The 20,311-nt window shown below is 48.0% G+C and overlaps 1 protein-coding gene across 1 annotated transcript in view; it reads left to right on the forward strand.

Annotated features, from left to right (window-relative positions):
* STK17A (serine/threonine kinase 17a) overlaps positions 1–20,311 on the forward strand; it is a 62,527-nt gene that overhangs the window by 31,217 nt on the left and 10,999 nt on the right. The window contains exons 4-7 of the mRNA XM_075315150.1: positions 8,569–8,713; positions 18,321–18,447; positions 18,532–18,580; positions 18,705–18,881. Of these exons, the coding sequence (XP_075171265.1) occupies positions 8,569–8,713; positions 18,321–18,447; positions 18,532–18,580; positions 18,705–18,881 (498 nt within the window). The remainder of the gene's footprint in view (positions 1–8,568; positions 8,714–18,320; positions 18,448–18,531; positions 18,581–18,704; positions 18,882–20,311) is intronic.

Below are 20,311 nucleotides of genomic sequence, written 5' to 3' on the forward strand. Positions count from 1 at the left end.
CTTGCAGTTTTATGCTAGATTTCTTCTCCGCTGAAAGTGACCACCTTCAACCTTCACACGTCAAGTTACGCTTGGAAAGGTTCTGCTACGTGTACATAAGACATTGCTAGTCTGATTTCCTTGGCTAATATTGTATTGCTCTATTGTATTCTGTATTTATCCTTTCAGGATACAGAAATCTGCTTTGTCCTTAAGTCTGCACGCTGCTGATTTCCACATGTTCTGTCCTTGTCCCCAGAGTCATTTCGCGTGTGGATTTTCACAGCAGTTGTCATCTTTGGCTATGCCCCAAATCCTAAATGGGGGAAAGAATCTGCATGTTGAGAGATCTGACTGAGGGTTTGTCATCTGACATGGTGCACTTTGCTACAACTGTAAACTACAGCTAGCTTTTGTATTCCTCACATCTGTCCCACACACTTCTCTATGCGCTGGTCGGGATCTCGTCCATAATGGACTGCATCCAGCATGTCTTCGGTGTTCGTGTTGAGAAGCATGCTGCTGTCAGCCAACACGTTAATCTGCTCTTCTTTGTAAGGTATTATGTTAATTGGTTGTGGCCTTCTTTCTGCATGTGACAGACCTTCTTATCACTGCTGTAAGCTGCTCCTTTTGCAGCTGTCCCTATAGAGAGCTTTGAAGGTTGAAGGACTTTTCTGGGTTTGTGGATAAATGTTAAGTGACCTTGAGGACCCCAAATTCTTCTGCCGGTCTCTTCATCTAGACACAGCAACATGTGAGCTGGAAGCAGGGAACTAATGAGCCTAGCAAGGATTGTTTTTTACACACAAATATTTTAAGAGCTCACAATAATAACGGTATCTTGTAGGTGCTGTGGTCTTCAAACATTCTGACCAGTCATTTGTAGAGCTTGGTGCAACCAACTAGTCAAGGCTGCAGTCACACTGGCATTTGGGGGAATTGCTCACCGTTAAGTCATTGTTTAGCAAAAGTGGTAATTCTGGTGGTAGGGATGGATAGAGGGGAGATTTTCTTCACTTACATGGAGTTCTGTTTTGTCAAACAATTGATCTACTGAAGTCTTTGCTTTAGGGCAGCTGCATGTACTACAGCATTACACAACCCATTCTCACATTGTGCCACATGAGTATATCAGACCTTTCTTAATCTCTCTATGCCTTTGGACCAAGTCTCCTCCTCCCATCGTCCCCACCTTCTAAAAAGAAAAAAGGTGGTGCCCCATTGGATTCCTTATTGAAGTCTATTCCTGGAATTATTAGTGTGGGAGGATGTCTACTGCCGCTCACGTAGACCATGCCTATCCCTCCCCGAGAGCTTCCATGTAAGCTCTACAGGCCCCAGTCTTATGTAGAAGCACAGACTGCAGATGACTTTCATTGGTGTTTAGATTTTAACTTTCTTTTCCTTACTCTGTGGATTTTTCCATTTTAGGTGTTTATAGACAGATGGCATAAAATGAATTATCCCTTTGTAACAATAGATTCCCGCCTTTTGTAAGGAACAGGTAAAGGGTGTACAAAGGTAACATGCTCTGGACCTCTTTACTACATGCTCAATGATCGTGAATATACTTTTCAGGTGGTAATTGGTGGTTTGGGTTTGTTTGTTTTTTTTTTTTTTTTTTTTTATAATCTAGTTACATCTCCAAGCTTTTAAATGAAATGATATTGTCTGTCTGTAAAGCTCTCCTGGGTTTATGCAGCGGTTGGGTAAGAGGCCTCAGTGAGTGAGCCTTTTACACTTTGGGCTACACCTCGTCCTTTTGTTCAAATAGGTTAGGGTACTTTCACACTTGCGTTCAGCGGAGTCCGTCACTATGGAGAATAGCGTAGTCCGTTAACGCACTGTGCTATTCTCCATAGACTTGTATGGATGACGCACTGTAACGCAAGTGTCAGCGTTGCATTCGCCGGACGACGCAGCGTCGTTATTTTGATGCAGCGTCGGGCGGAAGGAAGCGGCATGTAACTTTTTTTGAGCAGCGAAATCCTTTGGATTTCACTGCGCATGCTCTCTGGCTCCTGCACCTGTAACCAGGGCACACATCGGGTAACCAAGCAACCCTGGTTACGCGTGCCGGGAGCCCGACACTTCCCTGCTCGGCTCCGCCCCCTCCCGCACTCCATATGTATATACACACACTCACACGCTCACTCACCTGTCCCCCAGCGATGTAGTCCCCGCGGCACTGATGTCCTCAGCCATGGCCCCGCTCGGCTCCGCCCCCCGCACACATTGTCGGCGACCGAACAATCAGCTGATCACCCGGCGGCCGGCTACTGTGTGATTGGCTGATCGTTCACAATAGTCTGCCGACGGTAAAACTGTAAAAAACCCAAAACGGATTGCGTTGTTTTGCAGCATCCGTTGTGCCACTATATGCAACACATCACACAACGCAATGCAACGGATACCGTTCAACGCAAGTGTGAAAGCCTTAGTCATGACTTCCTTTGGGGTCTTCTCTTCCAATTAGTCATGCTCCTCCGATATTTTACATAAACTTATACCCGGGAACACTACTCTGATTTCAGCATATTACAGCTGACGATTAAGACTCTGGACAGTCATTTCCCTAACCTAGTCATATGGTTTTCAGACATTGCATCGATGCTCCTCTATAGACCAGTCGTGCTGTTGACAACCTTACAGCTTGGTAAATTTGTTTCAAATGCAGCACAATCAGTCATAGAACAGATTTATTCAGCTGAAGTGACTGTCGCGCAATGTTGTAATGCTGCACATGCATTACAGTCGTGGCGGCATATCTATGCCTGTCAAACACCTTCGTCCTGCTAAAGTCCCCTATTGCCATAGCCAGAAGTCTACTGGCCAAGTGTAATAAAATGCTGATATGTCTATATTACAGAAAGTCATTTACCTTTGTGGGGCAGTAAAATAGTCTTAGGAGCCAAGCTTCTCAAGATGTGACACGTACACGCATGTAGCTTCATGGATCCTCCTAGTTAATGTGGCAAAATCAAATGACCAGGACATGTTTGAGTAGACATGAGCAAGTCTTTTGGAGGTTCATTTCGTTGGCAGCAATCAAACTGAACCTCCACTGGTTCTAACATGGACCAAGCCCGGTTTGAACTTGCTGATTGGCATTTCGAGTCTCCGTCCGCATACATAAAGCATCCAAACTCGAAATCTGTTTCGTTTTTTCTTTGTCAGTGTTCGGTTAGAAAATCAAACCTCGGGCTCGCTCATCTCTAACGTTGACCGGAAAGTATGTATTGTGGTGGTCTGACAAGACGTGCGACCACAAGAACAGTTTTCCAACTTATCTAGACTAACAACTGCAGTTTAGTTGTGTATTTATAGCAAGTTGCCTAAATGTTTATGGCACGTGAGCGATGTATAGCTTATCAGCAATTGAAAAATGAAAACATTTGGAAGCATTGTCAGTGTGAACTGCACGACTTCTCCTGCTCAAGGGCCATGTCCAGTACAGTACGACTCATGGGCAAAGCATGAACCCCTTTGTCACCTTGTACTACTACCCTTGAAATTTGAGACCCCGAGTGTCTTCAGGGAATCTCCATGATATCCTCATGTGTATTAGCATGTTAAATTGTATCTGCTTTGGCGACAGGGCTAATGTAACTACTAACTGCATTGTGCAATATATTAGCACCATGTAAACTACTGCAAGTATATTCCATAATTTCTGTAATTTATGGGAAAAATTCCAGGTCCGTCTTAGATGTAATACAGTATGATATCTAAAGCTAGACGTGGTAGAAGTTCATGTCTGCCTCTTGCAGCCTGATGGATCTAGTATACACAATACGGTAAACCGATAACCTGCATCGATATGAACTTTTATTCAGAGGCTGGAAATAAAGAAGTTGTATGTTAATTTTGTTGTAATTCAGTAAGCGTGGACATTTCATCTTCACCAGCCCCCGGTAAGAGCAGCCAAATGGTGATGTAAGCGTTACACAAGCTGCTCTCATTGTGTGCCATCGCTGTAGGCCGCCTCCATTGTGCTATCAGAGGCACCGCTCCATGTTTGCAGGCGGTGTCCCACACAGCTTCTCCGCTCTGAACCCCTCCTGCCTCCTAGGATCCTGAACATTCATTACATAACCATCTCCAGACAATTGGTGAATAATCCTTATTAGTCTTCATTTTATATACTTAAACTAATTGTCTGTTTCCTGGCAGTTACAAATGAATGGGAAAGGGTTATAGAAGGGTAGATATTAACATGTAACTTGTGGCTCAGTATGTTATTAATCCTTAATAAATTGTGAAATATTCAATTAACTGCAGAACATTGCTCCTTACCCTTTGTATATACAGGCTCTATAGGCAGGACATTGCTCCACAGCCCATGTGTGTTTATATAGCCTTTATAGGCAGAACATTGTTCTTCAGCCTGTGTGTGTGTGTGTGTGTGTGTGTGTGTGTGTGTATGCGGAACATTGCTCATTTAGCCTATTTATATACAACCTCTATATGAAGAACATTGCTGCTCCGTTCCTGTATATACAGCTTCTATATGAAGAACATTGCTGCTCCGTTCCTGTATATACAGCTTCTATATGGAGAACATTGCTGCTCTGTTCCTGTATATACAGCTTCTATATGGAGAACATTGCTGCTCTGTTCCTGTATATACAGCTTCTATATGGAGAACATTGCTGCTCCGTTCCTGTATATACAGCTTCTATATGGAGAACATTGCTGCTCCGTTCCTGTATATACAGCTTCTATATGGAGAACATTGCTCCTAAAGGCTCTATACTGTGTCTATACGAAGCACATTCTCTTCAAAAAGAAAAAAAATACTCCCTTATCCACACAATCCACTGTGGCTCCGCATCCTTCTTTGCCCTGCAGGTACTTGCTAAAGACTCAACCGGTGCAATTATGTCAAGTCCTTGAGAAAGTACCGGCTTCTCGTAGCTACACAGCAGGCCTCTATTGCAAGTAATGTATCGAAACTGCAGGAACCATGTCAACACTGATGGTGGAGCAAAGAAATGAGGGCAATCTCTCCTTTTTGCCAAATGCTTCTCAGAGGCCCATGACCGGATTGCCCTCATTATAATCGGTCCCTGTTCATTTTTCTGCACCAAGCCTGTTAAAACCTGACTTCCTTAAGGCCTTGTGCGCACTAGGCGTTTTTGCCGCGTTTTTAGCGGCGTTTTTACCGCGTTTTTGTGCTGAAAACGCAGTGACATTGCTTCCCCAGCAATGTCAATGGGTTTTCATAAGTGCTGTCCGCACACAGCGTTTTTTTAGCTGCGTTTTTGTGGTGACCACAAAAACGCAGCATGTCAATTATTTCTGCGTTTTCCACTGCGTTTTTCACTCATTGAATTCAATGAGATGTTAAAAACGCAATGAAAAACGCATATAGCCGCGTTTCTATGACTAAAAACGCAGCTATAAACGCAAGGGGTGGGCACTACAGTGACGTGTACAGGAAGAGGATTCCTTCTGTTGGTAAACACAGAAGCATGAATCCTCCCGGTACCGTCACCGCTGCGTCCACCTCCCGTCCGGTGCATGTCAGCTCCGTGCGGCGCCATGTCCGGGCAGGAGGTGGAGGCAGCGGCGAAAACCAAAGTGAACAGTAGAAAAATAAAAAATGTCATATATACTCACCTGTCTGCAGGGTCCCGGTGCCATGCCCGCTCCCATCTCCTCCCGGTCCCGCCGCTCTGGCTGTGTGCAGTCTCCCCGGGGCAGGACCTTGCTTGCAGGACCTGGCGGTGGATCACCTGATGCAGTCACCTGACGCATCAGCTGATCGCGGTGTCGCCGGCTTCTTCGCGCCCGGCCGGCTATCAGCTGATCCTGCCGTCGGGACTTCATCAGCTGATCACCGGCAGCTCCTGCAGTGATCGGACGGGATCAGACTCCTGTCCAATCGATCGCTCCAGGAGCTGCCGGTAATCAGCACAGCACATAAGTGAGTATTATTTTTTTTTTTTCCTACTGATGCATCAGCTGATTGTATAATCGGCTTTTATACAATCAGCTGATGTGTGATGGGATTCAGGCACTTGATCCTGACACATCATCTGATCGCTTTGCCTTCCAGCAAACCGATCAGATGATATTGGATCCGGATTGGACGGCGCGGGACCCTAACCCAGGATTACTGCGGAGGGGGGTTTATTTCAATAAAGATGGAGTCACTAATTGTGTTGTGTTTTATTTCTAATAAAAATATTTTTCTGTGTTGTGTGTTTTTTTTTTTTTTTTTTTTTTTAATCATTACTAGAAATTCATGGTGGCCATGTCTAATATTGGCGTGACACCATGAATTTCGGGCTTAGGGCTAGCTGATAATATACAGCTAGCCCTAACTCCATTATTACCCGGCTAGCCACCCGGCTTCAGGGCAGCTGGAAGAGTTGGATACAGCGCCAGAAGATGGCGCTTCTATGAAAGCGCCATTTTCTGGGGTGGCTGCGGACTGCAATTCGCAGTGGGGGTGCCCAGAAAGCATGGGCACCCTGCACTGTGGATTCCAATCCCCAGCTGCCTAGTTGTACCCGGCTGGACTCAAAAATTAGGCGAAGCACACGTCATTTTTTTTTTTTAATTATTTCATGAAATAATTAAAAAAAAGGGCTTCTCTATATTTTTGGTTCCCAGCCGGGTACAAATAGGCAGCTGGGGGTTGGGGGCAGCCCGTACCTGCCTGCTGTACCCGGCTAGCATACAAAAATATGGCGAAGCCCATGTCATTTTTTTTTCTTTTTGGGCAAAAAACTGCATACAGTCCTGGATGGAGGATGCTGAGCCTTGTGGTTCTGCAGCTGCTGTCTGCTCTCCTGCATACAGTCCTGGATGGAGGATGCTGAGCCTTGTGGTTCTGCAGCTGCTGTCTGCTCTCCTGCATACGGTCCTGGATGGAGGATGCTGAGCCTTGTGGTTCTGCAGCTGCTGTCTGCTCTCCTGCATACACTAGTGAATGGAGGATGCTGAGACTTGTGGTTCTGCAGCTGCTGTCTGCTCTCCTGCATACACTAGTGAATGGAGGATGCTGAGACTTGTAGTTCTGCAGCTGCTGTCTGCTCTCCTGCATACACTAGTGAATGGAGGATGCTGAGACTTGTAGTTCTGCAGCTGCTGTCTGCTCTCCTGCATACACTAGTGAATGGAGGATGCTGAGACTTGTAGTTCTGCAGCTGCTGTCTGCTCTCCTGCATACACTAGTGAATGGAGGATGCTGAGACTTGTAGTTCTGCAGCTGCTGTCTGCTCTCCTGCATACACTAGTGAATGGAGGATGCTGAGACTTGTAGTTCTGCAGCTGCTGTCTGCTCTCCTGCATACACTAGTGAATGGAGGATGCTGAGACTTGTAGTTCTGCAGCTGCTGTCTGCTCTCCTGCATACACTAGTGAATGGAGGATGCTGAGACTTGTGGTTCTGCAGCTGCTGTCTGCTCTCCTGCATACACTAGTGAATGGAGGATGCTGAGACTTGTAGTTCTGCAGCTGCTGTCTGCTCTCCTGCATACACTAGTTCTGCAGCTGTCTGCTCTCCTGCATACAATGAACATTTTGAAGAAGGAAATGACATCAGACCTTTTTTTTTTTTCTTTTCATCAACAATCTTTAATGGCATTGTGCACTGATTAAAAACGCAGTGAGTAAAAACGCAGCAAAAAACGCACCAAATCGCGGCAAAAACGCATGCGTCTTTGCCGCGTTTTTTAGCCGCGGGTGCGTTTTTTAGACAAACTCACAAAAACGCAGCGTGAAAAAAAACGCCTAGTGCGCACATACCCTAAATATGGCAACCCAGCACCTTTTGTAAGGGACATTATCCCGAATACAGTAATTGTGTCCAAATCCATTGCATTTGCCAGAAATGTTCCTTTATTCAGACGTCAAAATTAGGTGCTTACTAAATCCTGGGCATGGTGGGTAGTTCAGTGCACCTTCTCACCTCCCTGATTTCAATGCATCTTGGTTCTCCTCTGGCTCCTGTAAAGCCAGAGCTGTCAATCACAGAGCAGGACGCAGATGGATGGAGAAGTGAAGATGTATTGTCATATAACAGATTTATTGCATATCAAAATTTATTTTCCACAAATGTCTGTGAGTCCCACCTGTTTGCAGAAGGGAGGTCTTTATTAGCCATTCGGCTCTGTAGGGAGTAGCAGACCGTGCAGCTTTGTTCAATGCAGATTTGCAGAAACGTCAACCTTGCAATTCACAACTTGAATGGCCTCTCAACCTCAGTTTGTCCATTATGGGGTACTAAATAGCTGGTCAGGGCACTATTCTTCTGATGATGGTACACTGTGGACATTGAGTACTTGCATGTTCCCTGCCTTCATTCTGCATCTTGCTCCTTTCTGATATAAAAACTCAATCCCAGGCCTCCGGTCGTGCACCCGCTATAGAGCCATGGTATGTGTAACCGCATGGGTTATATGCCACATCTCTAGAGGATAATAGCACTGTCCTTGTGCAGAGTATGATTAAAGCCTGAGGGGAACTTTTATGGATTTGAGGTGGGAGCACTTGGCTTAGTCTGTAGTTTCCTTCTGGCAGTAAGGCTAGTTATTCAGGGCTTTTTGTTCACATGTGACTATTCTTTCTGTTTAGTGCTGCCGGCGGTGAAATCTTCAACCAGTGTGTGGCAGAAAGGGAAGAGGCCTTCAAAGAGAAGGATGTCCAAAGGCTCATGAGACAGATCTTGAAAGGAGTTTCCTTTCTTCACAGACACAATGTTGTCCATCTTGACCTGAAGGTAAGCACGAGTCAATAGAAGCTTTTGTCTATCCGCTGCTTTCTCCTGTCACTAGTCCTTCTAAGGTTTCAGTTTACGTTACACTTGTGCCGTTGTTTTGTTGGGATGGAGGTGTATAAATGGTAAAGTGGGTAGCTCAGACTTTAACACTTCATAGACTGCTTTAATTTACACAATTCAGATTTATTTTGTTTTCCTGGTATTTTACTACATCACCTATCTGTATCATACTTCATGCAATTATGGTTAATTATACGTTTGTAGCGAAAAAAGTTTACACCTATAGATGGCTGAAAAATGCAGACAGACCCCCTTATTTAAAGAGAACAAACCACCTAGATTTTGCTATATGAAGTAAAGGCAGTGCCATACAGACAGTAAGATGCTGAATAGAAATCAGATGCTTGCAAAAATGCACTGCACTTTGACAGGTGCAACTGAGGCAGGCCTTTGTGGGTCGGGTCCTCACTGTAAAGTCCTCCAGCATCCTCCTGGCTTGCTCCTTTTCCGTTATTTATCAGGCGCCATTTAATGAAGACAGAATTACTGTGGCAATGCACACGCAACAGCAATGGCAGCGTGGTGAATATTGAAATATAGAAAAGGGGGCAAACCAGGAGGATGACTGAGGAGGACTTTACAGTGAGGCCCACCCAGTTGCACCCATCAATCTAAGTGCAGTGCATATCTGCAACTTTGAGTAAAGATATTTCTTCGGCGCTCCATTGGGAGACCCAGACGATTGGGTGTATAGCTACTGCCTCCGGAGGCCACACAAAGTATTACACTAAAAAGTGTAAGGCCCCTCCCCTTCTGCATATACACCCCCCGTGGATCACGGGCTGCTTCAGTTTTCATGCTTTGTGCGAAGGAGGTCAGACATCCACGCATAGCTCCACTGTTTTTAGTCAGCAGCAGCTGCTGACTATGTCGGTTGGAAGAAAAGTGGGCCCATATGGGGCCCCCAGCATGCTCCCTTCTCACCCCACTTTTGTCGGCGGTGTTTAAGGTTGAGGTACCCATTGCGGGTACGGAGGCTGGAGCCCACATGCTGTTTTCCTTCCCCATCCCCCCTCAGGGCTCTGGGTGAAGTGGGATCTTACCGGTCTCCAGGCACTGAGACCGGGCTCCATCCACAGACCCGGAGAACCTGCTGGATATGGAGCTGGGTATCGTCAGGGACAGGGCCCTGCTACATTAAGGTACTCTGTGTCTCCGTACACATCGCGCACACACACACCAGCATTGCTGGGAGTGCTAGTGCGCCGGGGACAACAGCGCGGAGCGCTTGTGCTATTATTCACTGCAGCTTAGCTGAGTGAATTTATGTGTTAGAAACTGCCGCGCCGGCCGCTGCGGGGTGTTTTACACTGTGGCGCGGCTGGGACTTGTGGTGCGCCGGGGACTTCCGCGCTGGCCGTGCACATAGGACGGCCGCGCTTATTACTCGAGTCCCCGGCTTTGCAGCCTAGTTTTCGCTTCGTTCCCGCCCCCAGCCCTGCCAGTCAGGGGAGGGGCGGGACGCTGTGCAGAAAGTCAGCGCCGAGAGCTGGAGTCTGCTTTGCATTCTCCAGCCCCCTTCACTGGACACAGTGGGACGCCAGTTTCCCGCTCTTGTCTGGGGCACGCCCACGGCCCGCCCCTCTTCACAAGACGCCGGCAGCCATTCCTGCACGCAGTCTGGGCTGGAGAAGGGAGACAAGCTCTGGGCAACCAGTCACAGGATTCGGGCGACCACACACCCGCCTTTGTGCGGGCGGTAAGCAGCACCTGAAGTGCTGACCCCACTAATGCCATTTGTACTTTATGCCTAGATGGCTAGACTACAGCAGCAAAAAGCAAGGGTGCTAAGGCACAGGCTTTCTAGGCTGCTTGTATTGCATGTGCTGAAGTGTTCATTTGTACTTTATGCTGGTATGCTATACACTGCACTGTACGGTCGCTATTCTTGGCTATATACTCCTAGATGGCTGGACAACAGCAGCAAAAAAGCAAGGGTGCTAAGGCACAGGCTTTCTATGCTGCTTGTACTGCATGTGCTGAAGTGTTCATTTGTACTTTCTGCTTGTATGCTATACATTGCACTGTACGGTCGCTATTCTTGGCTATATGCTTCTAGATGGCTGGACAACAGCAGCAAAAAAGCAAGGGTGCTAAGGCACAGGCTTTCTATGCTGCTTGTACTGCATGTGCTGAAGTGTTCATTTGTACTTTCTGCTTGTATGCTATACATTGCACTGTACGGTCGCTATTCTTGGCTATATGCTTCTAGATGGCTAGACAACAGCAGCAAAAAAGAAAGGGTGCCAAGGCACAGGCTTTCTATGCTGCTTGTACTGCATGTGATACTGTTCCACACGGCAGGTTCCACTGACCCCCATTGTGTGCAATGCTCCCCTGTAGCACTTGGTCAGCCGGGGTCTCTGCTAGAGGTGGCCAAAGGAACCACCTGTGAACCCTGTCCAGGGACAGGGACGGAGTTGCAGTTTCGGCTGATAGGTCTGTGACTGTGACTAACATCTTAGAGACTTTGCAGTCCAGACGGACCATGGGCAATGTTGATACAATGCTCCCTGGCCGCCCTCATTTGGAACAAATCAGTACTCCGGGGGGGTCCCATGCATCCCAGGGCGCAGGCTCTGACACGGACGACAGTCCCAGACAGTCTAAGCGAACTCGCTGGGAGCGGCACTCGGCTTCATCACTGGTTAGGGGACTCTCTGTATGATGAGGCAGACGTAGCTGATCAGGACTCTGATCCTGAGACCGCTCTCAATCCGGATACTCCGGATGGTGACGCCATAGTGAATGATCTTCTAGCGTCCATCAAGGGAATGTTGGATATTTCTCCCTCAGCTCCTCCGGTGGAGGAGTCAGCTTCACAGCAGGAGAAATCCCTTTTCAGTATCCCAAGCGTATATTGAGTACTTTTCTGGCCACTCTGACTTCAGAGAAGCAGTCCGGAAACACCACACTTATCCAGATAAGCGTTCTCCAATCGTATTAAGGATACACGTTATCCTTTTTTCTCCCTGACGTGGTCAAGCGCTGGACCCAGTGTCCAAAGGTGGATCCCCCAATCTCCAGGCTTGCGGCTAGATCCATAGTTGCAGTGGAAGATGGGACTTCACTTAAAGATGCCATTGACAGACAGATGGTCCTCTGGTTGAATTCTGTCTATGAAGCTATCGGCGTGTCGGTTGCTCCGGCATTCGCAGCCGTATGGGCATTCCAAGCTTTTTCAGCTGGTCTTGCGCACGTGGACACTGTCACATGTACATCTGTGCCGCAGATGGCGTCCTTAACCTCGCAATGTCTGCATTGCGACTTACGCTATTAATGCTGTCCTGCACTCTACGAGCCGTACGTCAGTGGCGTCCGCCAACTCCGTGGTTTTACGCAGAGCCTTGTTGTTGAGGGAATGGAAAGCAGATTCTGCTTCCAAAAAAGTGCTTAACCAGTTTGCCATTATCTGGTGACAGGCTGTTTGGTGAGCGATTGGATGAAATCATTAAACAGTCCAAGGGTAAGGACTCTTCCTTACACCAGCCCAGATCAAACAACAACAGAGGAAGGGACAGTCGAGGTTTCGGTCCTTCCCAGGCTCGGGCAGGTCCCAATTGTCCTCGTCCCAATTGTCCTCGTCCAAAAGGACTCAAAAAGCTCAGAGAGGCGCAGATTCCTGGCAGGCTCAATCACGCCCAAGGAAGGCAGCCGGAGGAACCGCTACCAAGGCGGTTTCCTCATGACGTTCAGCTCTCTCTCTCCGCATCCGCGGTCGGTGGCAGACTCTCCCGCTTTAGCGACATTTAGCTGCCACAGGTCAAAGACCGGTGGGTGAGAGACATTTTGTCTCACGTGTACAGGATAGAGTTCTGTTCTCGTCCTCCGACTAGATTTTCAGAACTTCCTCACCTCCCGACCGAGCCGATGCTCTTCTGCAGGCAGAAGGAGTGGTAATCCCTGTTCCTCCTCAGGAACAAGATACGGTTTTTACTCCAATCCGGTTGTGGTACCAAAAAACGACGGCTCTTCCGTTCCGTTTTGGACCTAAACCTGCTCAACAAGCACGTGAAAACCAGGCGGTTCCGGATGGAATCCCTCCGCTCCGTCATTGCCTCAATGTCTCAAGGAGATTTCCTAGCGTCAATAGACATCAGGATGCTTATCTCCACGTGCCGATTGCTCCAGAGCACCGGTGTTGGCTACGATTCGTTATTGAAGACGAGCATCTTCAGTTCGTAGCCCTGCCCTTCGGTCTGGCGACAGCCCCACGGCTTTTCACAAGTTCATGGCAGCAGTGGGAGTAGTCCTGCACTCTCAGGGTCACTCTGTGATCCCTTACTTGGACGATCTCCTTGTCAAGGCACCCTCTCAAGAGGCATGCCAACACAGCCTGAACGTGACGCTAGAGACTCTCCAGAGTTTCGGGTGGATCATAAACTTTTCAAAGTTAAATCTGACACCGACCCAATCGCTGACATATCTTGGCATGGAGCTTCACACTCTCTCAGCGATAGTGCAGCTCCCGCTGGACATACAGCGTTCACTACAGACGGGGGTGCAGTCTCTCCTTCAAGGCCAGTCACACCCCTTAAGACGCCTCATGCAGAGGCAGTCCTTTTCGCGCAGTTTCATCTGCGTCCCCTTCTATAGGACATTCTTCGCCAATGGGATGGGAAGTCAACGTCCCTAGACAGGAACGTACCCCTTTCTCAGACGGGCAAGGACTCTCTTCAGAGGAGTCCACCCTTCAGATCAATGTTCTGGAAATCTGGGCAGGGTATCTTGCCCTGCAAGCCTTCCAGCAGAGGCTGGAAGGCAAACAGATCCGAATTCAGTCGGACAACTTCGCAGCGGTGGCATACATCAACCACCAAGGCGGAACACGCAGTCGGCAAGCCTCCCAGGAAGTCCGGCGGATTCTGATGTGGGTGGAAGACAGAGCATACACCATATCCGCAGTTCACATCCCGGGCGTAGAAAACTGGGAAGCAGACTTCCTCAGTCGCCAGAGCATGGACGCAGGGGAATGGTCTCTGCACCCGGACGGGTCTCAAGAAATCTGTAGCCGCTGGAGGAGGCCGGACGTCGACCTAATGGCGTCTCGGCACAACAAGGGCCCGATTTTCATGGCGCGGTCTCACGATCAAAGAGCTCTGACGGCAGGCGCCTTAGTTCAGGATTGGTCGCAGTTCCAGCTACCCTATGTGTTTCCCCCTCTGACACTGTTGCCCAGAGGGCTACGCAAGATCAGCTCCGATTGCCGCCGCGCCATCCTCGTCGCCCCAGACTGGCCGAGGAGGTCGTGGTACCTGCATCTGTGGCATCTCACGGTCGGCCAACCGTGGGCACTACCAGACCGGCCAGACTTACTGTCCCAAGGGCCGTTTTTTCCATCTGAATTCTACAGCCCTGAACCTGACTGTGTGGCCATTGAGTCCTGGATCCTAGCGTCTTCAGGATTATCTCAAGACGTCATTGTCACCATGAGACGGGCTAGGAAGCCGACGTCTGCCAAGATCCACCACAAGACGTGGAAGATATTCTTATCTTAGTGCTCTGCTCAGGGAGTGTCTCCCTGGACATTTGCATTGCCTACTTTTCCTTCCTTCCTGCAATCTGGTTTGGGAAAAGGTTTGTCGCTCGGCTCTCTTAACGGATGAGTCCCAGCGCTGTCTGTATTCTTTCAGAAGCGCATAGTACGACTTCCTCAGGTACGCACGTTCCTACAGGGGGTTTGTCACATTGTCCCTCCGTACAAGAGGCCGTTAGACCCATGGGATCTGAACAGAGTACTATTTGCTCTCCAGGAGCCGCCCTTTGAGCCTCTGAGGGATGTTTCACTTTCTCGACTTTCACAGAAAGTGGCCTTTTTGGTAGCGGTCACGTCTCTTCAGAGAGTGTCCGAGCTAGCAGCGCGGTCATCAAAAGCTCCCTTCCTGGTGTTTCACCAAGACAAGGTAGTGCTGCGCCTGATTCCGGGGTTTCTCCCTAAGGTGGTATCCCCCTTTTCATCTCAGTCAGGATATCTCCTTACCTTCCTTTTGTCCTCATCCAGTTCATCGATATGAATTGGATTTGCATTTGTTGGATCTGATGAGAGCGCTCAGAATCTACATTTCCCGCACGGCGCCCCTGCGCCGCTCGGATGCACTCTTTGTACTTGTCGCTGGTCAGCGCAAAGGGTCGCAGGCTTCCAAATCCACCCTGGCTCGATGGATCAAGGAACCAATTCTTGAAGCCTACCGTTCTGCTGGGCTTCCGGTTCCATCAGGGCTGAAGGCCCATTCTACCAGAGCCGTGGGTGCGTCCTGGACATTACGGCACCAGGCTACGGCTCAGCAGGTGTGCCAGGCGGCTACCTGGGCGAGTCTGCACACCTTCACCGAGCGTTATCAGGTGCATGCCTACGCTTAGGCGGATGCCAGCCTAAGTAGAAGAGTCCTGCAGGCGGCGGTTGCCTCCATGTAGGGAAGGGCTGTTTTTACAGTCCAAACTTGAGGTATTAATTTACCCACCCAGGGACTGCTTTTGGACGTCCCAATCGTCTGGGTCTCCCAATGGAGCGCCGAAGAAGGGAATTTTGTTACTTACCGTAAATTCCTTTTCTTCTAGCTCCAATTGGGAGACCCAGCACCCGCCCCTGTTCCTTCGGGATTTTTGGTTGTTCGGGTACACATGTTGTTCATGTTGAATGGTTTCAGTTCTCCGATGTTCCTTCGGATTGAATTGTTTAACCAGTTATTGGCTTTCCTCCTTCTTGCTTTTGCACTAAAACTGAAGCAGCCCGTGATCCACGGGGGGTGTATATGCAGAAGGGGAGGGGCCTTACACTTTTTAGTGTAATACTTTGTGTGGCCTCCGGAGGCAGTAGCTATACACCCAATCGTCTGGGTCTCCCAATTGGAGCTAGAAGAAAAGGAATTTACGGTAAGTAACAAAATTCCCTTCTTCTGCAACCGAGCATTGGACCTTTCTAGAACAGGTATGCCTGAATTCAGTGTCCTAGTGCCTGTATGGCACTGCCTTTACATCATTTAGCAAAATACTGGTGGTTGTTCTTCTTTAAAGAAATTGAGGTTGAGCTTTGATTAGTAGTTGCAGTCTCGCCATCATTAATCAGACAAATCCCTTTTCGATTGTGTAACCTGCTGGACTAAAGGCCGCTTTACATGCTGCGATATCGTTACCGATATCGCTAGCGTGCGTACCTGCCTCCATCGGTTGTGCGACACTGGCAAATCGCTGCCCATGGCGCACAACATCGTTCAGACCTGTCACACTACTTACCTGCCTAGCGACGTCTCTGTGACCGGCGAACCTCCTCCTTTTCTAAGGGGGCGGTTCGTTTGGCGTCACAGCGACGTCACTAAGCGGGTGCCCAATAGAAGCGGAGGGGTGGAGATGAGCGGGCCAAACATCCCGCCCACCTCCTTCCTTCCACATTGCCGGCGGCTGCAGGTAAGGTGAGGTTCCTCGTTCCTGCGGTGTCACACATAGTGATGTGTGCTGCCGCAAGAACGACGAACTACATCGTACCTGCAGCAGCAACGATAATTGGAAATAGGGGGGCATGTCACCGATTTTAGCAATTTTGCACATTTTTGTGATGATGCAAAATCGCTCATGGGTGTCACACGCAACGACATCGTTAAAGCGGCCGGATGTGCATCACAAATTCCGTGACCCCACGACATCGCCTGAGCGATGTCGTAGCGTGTAAAGCTGCCTTTAGTGTTACTTGAGGACCTTTTGTGAAACTGCTCATTTTGCACCATTTGAGTGAAACTCTTCACAAGCACTATGTATTCACGATAGGGCTTTACACCTTTAAGGCTAGGTTCACATTTCCGTTGTTTTGCATCAGTCACAATCCACCGCTCTGATAAACAACGCAATCCGTTTGGCGGATTCCATTGTTTCCCATAGACTTATGAGCGGCGGATTGTGACTGCTCTTGCATTGCATCCTCCGCCCGACTGATTAGTCGTGGAACGACTGACCGTCGGGCGGTAGGAACACGGAGTGTAATGCTTTTTGAGCAATGGAATCCTTAGGATTTCGCTGCGCATGCTCTCTCTCGGCAGCCGAAGGATCAGCTGATCGCCCTCTCACGCTTTACAACGGAGTCTGACAATGAAGTCTATTCCTGTCATCCGTTGTACAACGCATCAGTCACAAGCGTCTAAAACGCATGTGACTGATGGAAAGCAACGGAAATGTGAACCTAGCCTTAAGTGCAATGGACAAAGCTCATGGGCCTTATTTCTTTAGTCTCCTACTAAACCTCGTATGTTTCCCTAGAAGCAAGCCATTCTAGTAAAATGAGCTGCTCAGGTGTGACGACTTGGCAGAAAATGCTTTATAAATGATAAGATCAGAATGCTTAGTCATGTAGAAAACTACTAGTCTGCCTGCTATTAATCGTGTGAAGCAACTGCAGAGCCAGTGTGCAGTAATTGCTGGGGTGCAGACTTTTGTAATGGAGAAGGCTCGGCTTACAGTGACTCACGTGTTTGGGACAGAATACAGTGAGACAATATGGCTAGCTGTCTGCCATCATCCCCTCAGTGTTTTTTGTTTTTATACATTTATTTTTTTATTAAATGCCATATAGTTCCAGAGAAATGGATCCTTTTATTTAATACAACCTTGTATGGATTTGCCAAGAGGAGGTGCTCAGAGGGTAACTATACAAAAATCATGTACCCCAGAGAATCTTATGAGCCACACCTTTTAGTGAAAATGATTTAAAAATTAGCCCTAAATGAAAGGTTCACATCTCTGGGACCGTTTGGTAATTAAAAATGAACAAAATAAATGGATAAGAGCAAAAACTGCACACTTCAGTCTAAGGCAGACGGGCCTTTAAAGAGGACCAGGTCAACAGTGGCCAGTCTTGACTAATCGAACATCCAGAGGGAGTCAGAGGTGCGGCTGGCCACTCACTTCTTATTGATGCTTGATTGTCTGAAGGCGAGGAGAGGGAATCCGGCAGTGATTGGGCTCATGGGTCACATGACGTAACATTACGTGAGCCCTAGGTTTGTGGCGCCCCAATCAGTCATGAATCCATACAATTCTCGAAATCACCCTACACCCCAATGTAAAGTGCACCAACAAGTATTAAAAATAACAATAATTCATGACCAGTAGCTTCACCCAGACTTGTCTGAAAAATGGGGATCAGAAATTAATCTCCCGAATGGTATTTTGACACCCCACCCCCACCCCATAGTGTACAGGGTTCATCAGGGGACAGGAACAGAAGAATCCAGGATGACAGATGTTGCGTCCCAGGAGCAAATGGCCACAAGTGCCGCCTTAACGGGGTTCTTTCTAAAGTTTAGTTTTCTTTTATATACTGACAACAGATGAACGTTTAATACGCTCATCTATACAAGTCCTAATTGTAAGAACCGTGAGATTATAGAACTCTAAGGAAGCTGGCTCGGGGAATTTCGGGTTCAAAAGGAACCTGGATTAGGTAGATTATGATGGAGATGTCAGAATTAATCCCTGATCAATAAGAAATTTGTAGAGAAATCTAATCTATATAAAATGTCAATTGCATAATATTTTTCTTTTTTCTTCTCCTGTATAGCCACAAAACATCCTGCTGACCAGTGACCGTCCACTTGGCGACATAAAGATAGTGGACTTTGGTCTCTCTAGAATAGTCTGTAGCAATGAAGAATTGAGAGAGATCATGGGGACCCCAGAATATGTTGGTAAGAGTCTGGTAACTTGCGCTTAGTTGGATTTGGTTGAAGATGCGGTGGAGTAATTGTATTTATTTTTCCCTTTTCTTATAGCGCCTGAAATCCTCAGTTATGAACCAATCAGCACAGCGACCGATATGTGGTATGTACTTATACAATTTTTTTTTTTTTTTCCTGCCTGTATGGTACACATATTAAGTGACACAATTGGGAACAACCCCTTTCACTGTGATGTGACCTCATGATTTATTCCCCTTTTATGACAGGAGCATTGGGGTGTTGGCATACGTAATGCTGACAGGTACGTCCCCGTTCCTTGGTGATGACAAACAACACACTTTCCTGAACATTTCTCAGCTGAACATCAGTTACACAGAAGACTTTGAAGGAGTCTCAGAACCTGCAGTTGACTTCATGAAGGCCCTTCTAGTGCGGGAGCCTGAGTAAGTGGTCATCCATATTAATAATGGCTCTTTGTGGCCTCACATTTCCTTTGCTTATCTGCTGCTTCCTGTATGTGTTCTCAGATCCTGGATGAACTGCTGACTGCACACTTTGACTTGCTTACTATGCGTGTCTAGTACTAGCTTGTCCAGCCGGGTGTTGTTCCTTTAAAGCATGACATCATTAGTGGATTTATTGGACGGGGCACCCTTATCATAGGACGGTAGCTCCATAGATCAGAGAAATGGAAATTTCTAGCGTCCGTCAATGTTCGCTATGAACATAGCCTTGTCACTCTCACCTAAGAATCACTTTATAGACTATTTGCAACCAGATGAAAGGTTTGCTGCTAATCAAGATGTTTTTGCTACATTTTCCTTTTTTAAAACTATTAATTTTGAACAGAATTGCATGTTTTAGACTCATTCAAGAAGGTGGTGGGTCATGTTTGGTTGTATTATAGCTAGTCATTGTGTTAGTGGTCTTACATCACTTTAGTTCCTTGCATGGCACAAGAAAGAACAAAAAAAAAACCTTCTTATGGGACGATTTGCAAAAGTTTTTCTACTCTATTGTGGGGTTTTTGTTTTTTTTTTTTTCTTTGTCGCTCCTAATTGGGAGACCCAGACAATTGGGTGTATAGCTACTGCCTCCGGAGGCCACACAAAGTATTACACTAAAAAGTGTAAGGCCCCTCCCCTTCTGGCTATACACCCCCCCGTGGGATCACGGGCTCCTCAGTTTTATGCTTTGTGCGAAGGAGGTCAGACATCCACGCATAGCTCCACTGTTTAGTCAGCAGCAGCTGCTGACTATGTCGGATGGAAGAAAAGAGGGCCCATACTAGGGCCCCCAGCATGCTCCCTTCTCACCCCACTTTCTGTCGGCGGTGTTTGTTAAGGTTGAGGTACCCATTGCGGGTACGGAGGCTGGAGCCCACATGCTGATTCCTTCCCCATCCCCATTAGGGCTCTGGGTGAAGTGGGACTTTACCGGTCTCCAGGCACTGAGACCGTGCTCCTTCCACAGCCCCCGGAGAATCGGCTGGATATGGAGCTGAGTATCGTCAGGGACAGGGCCCTGCTTCGTTAAGGTACTGTGTCCCCGGGCATACCGCGCGCACACCGCAGCATGCTGGGCGTGTTAGTGCGCCGGGGACATCAGCGCTGCTGCGCTTGTGCCATTCCTCACTACAGCGCTGCTGAGTGAGTAGACTTAGTGCGAACATACATACTCCAGCCCTCACACTGGGCACAGTGGGACGCCAGTTTCCCGCACTTTGTTTGTGGCACGCCCACGGTCCGCCCCTCCTCACAGGACGCCGGCAGCCATTCCTGTCTGCACGCTGAGCTGGAGAGGGGAGACTGGGAGACCCAGACACGGGATTCTGCGACCTCACACCCGCTTTTCAGCGGGCGGTAAGCAGCCC

The sequence above is a fragment of the Anomaloglossus baeobatrachus genome, chromosome 6 (assembly GCF_048569485.1).
Source record: "Anomaloglossus baeobatrachus isolate aAnoBae1 chromosome 6, aAnoBae1.hap1, whole genome shotgun sequence".
In the NCBI taxonomy this organism is placed as follows: Eukaryota; Metazoa; Chordata; class Amphibia; order Anura; family Aromobatidae; genus Anomaloglossus; species Anomaloglossus baeobatrachus.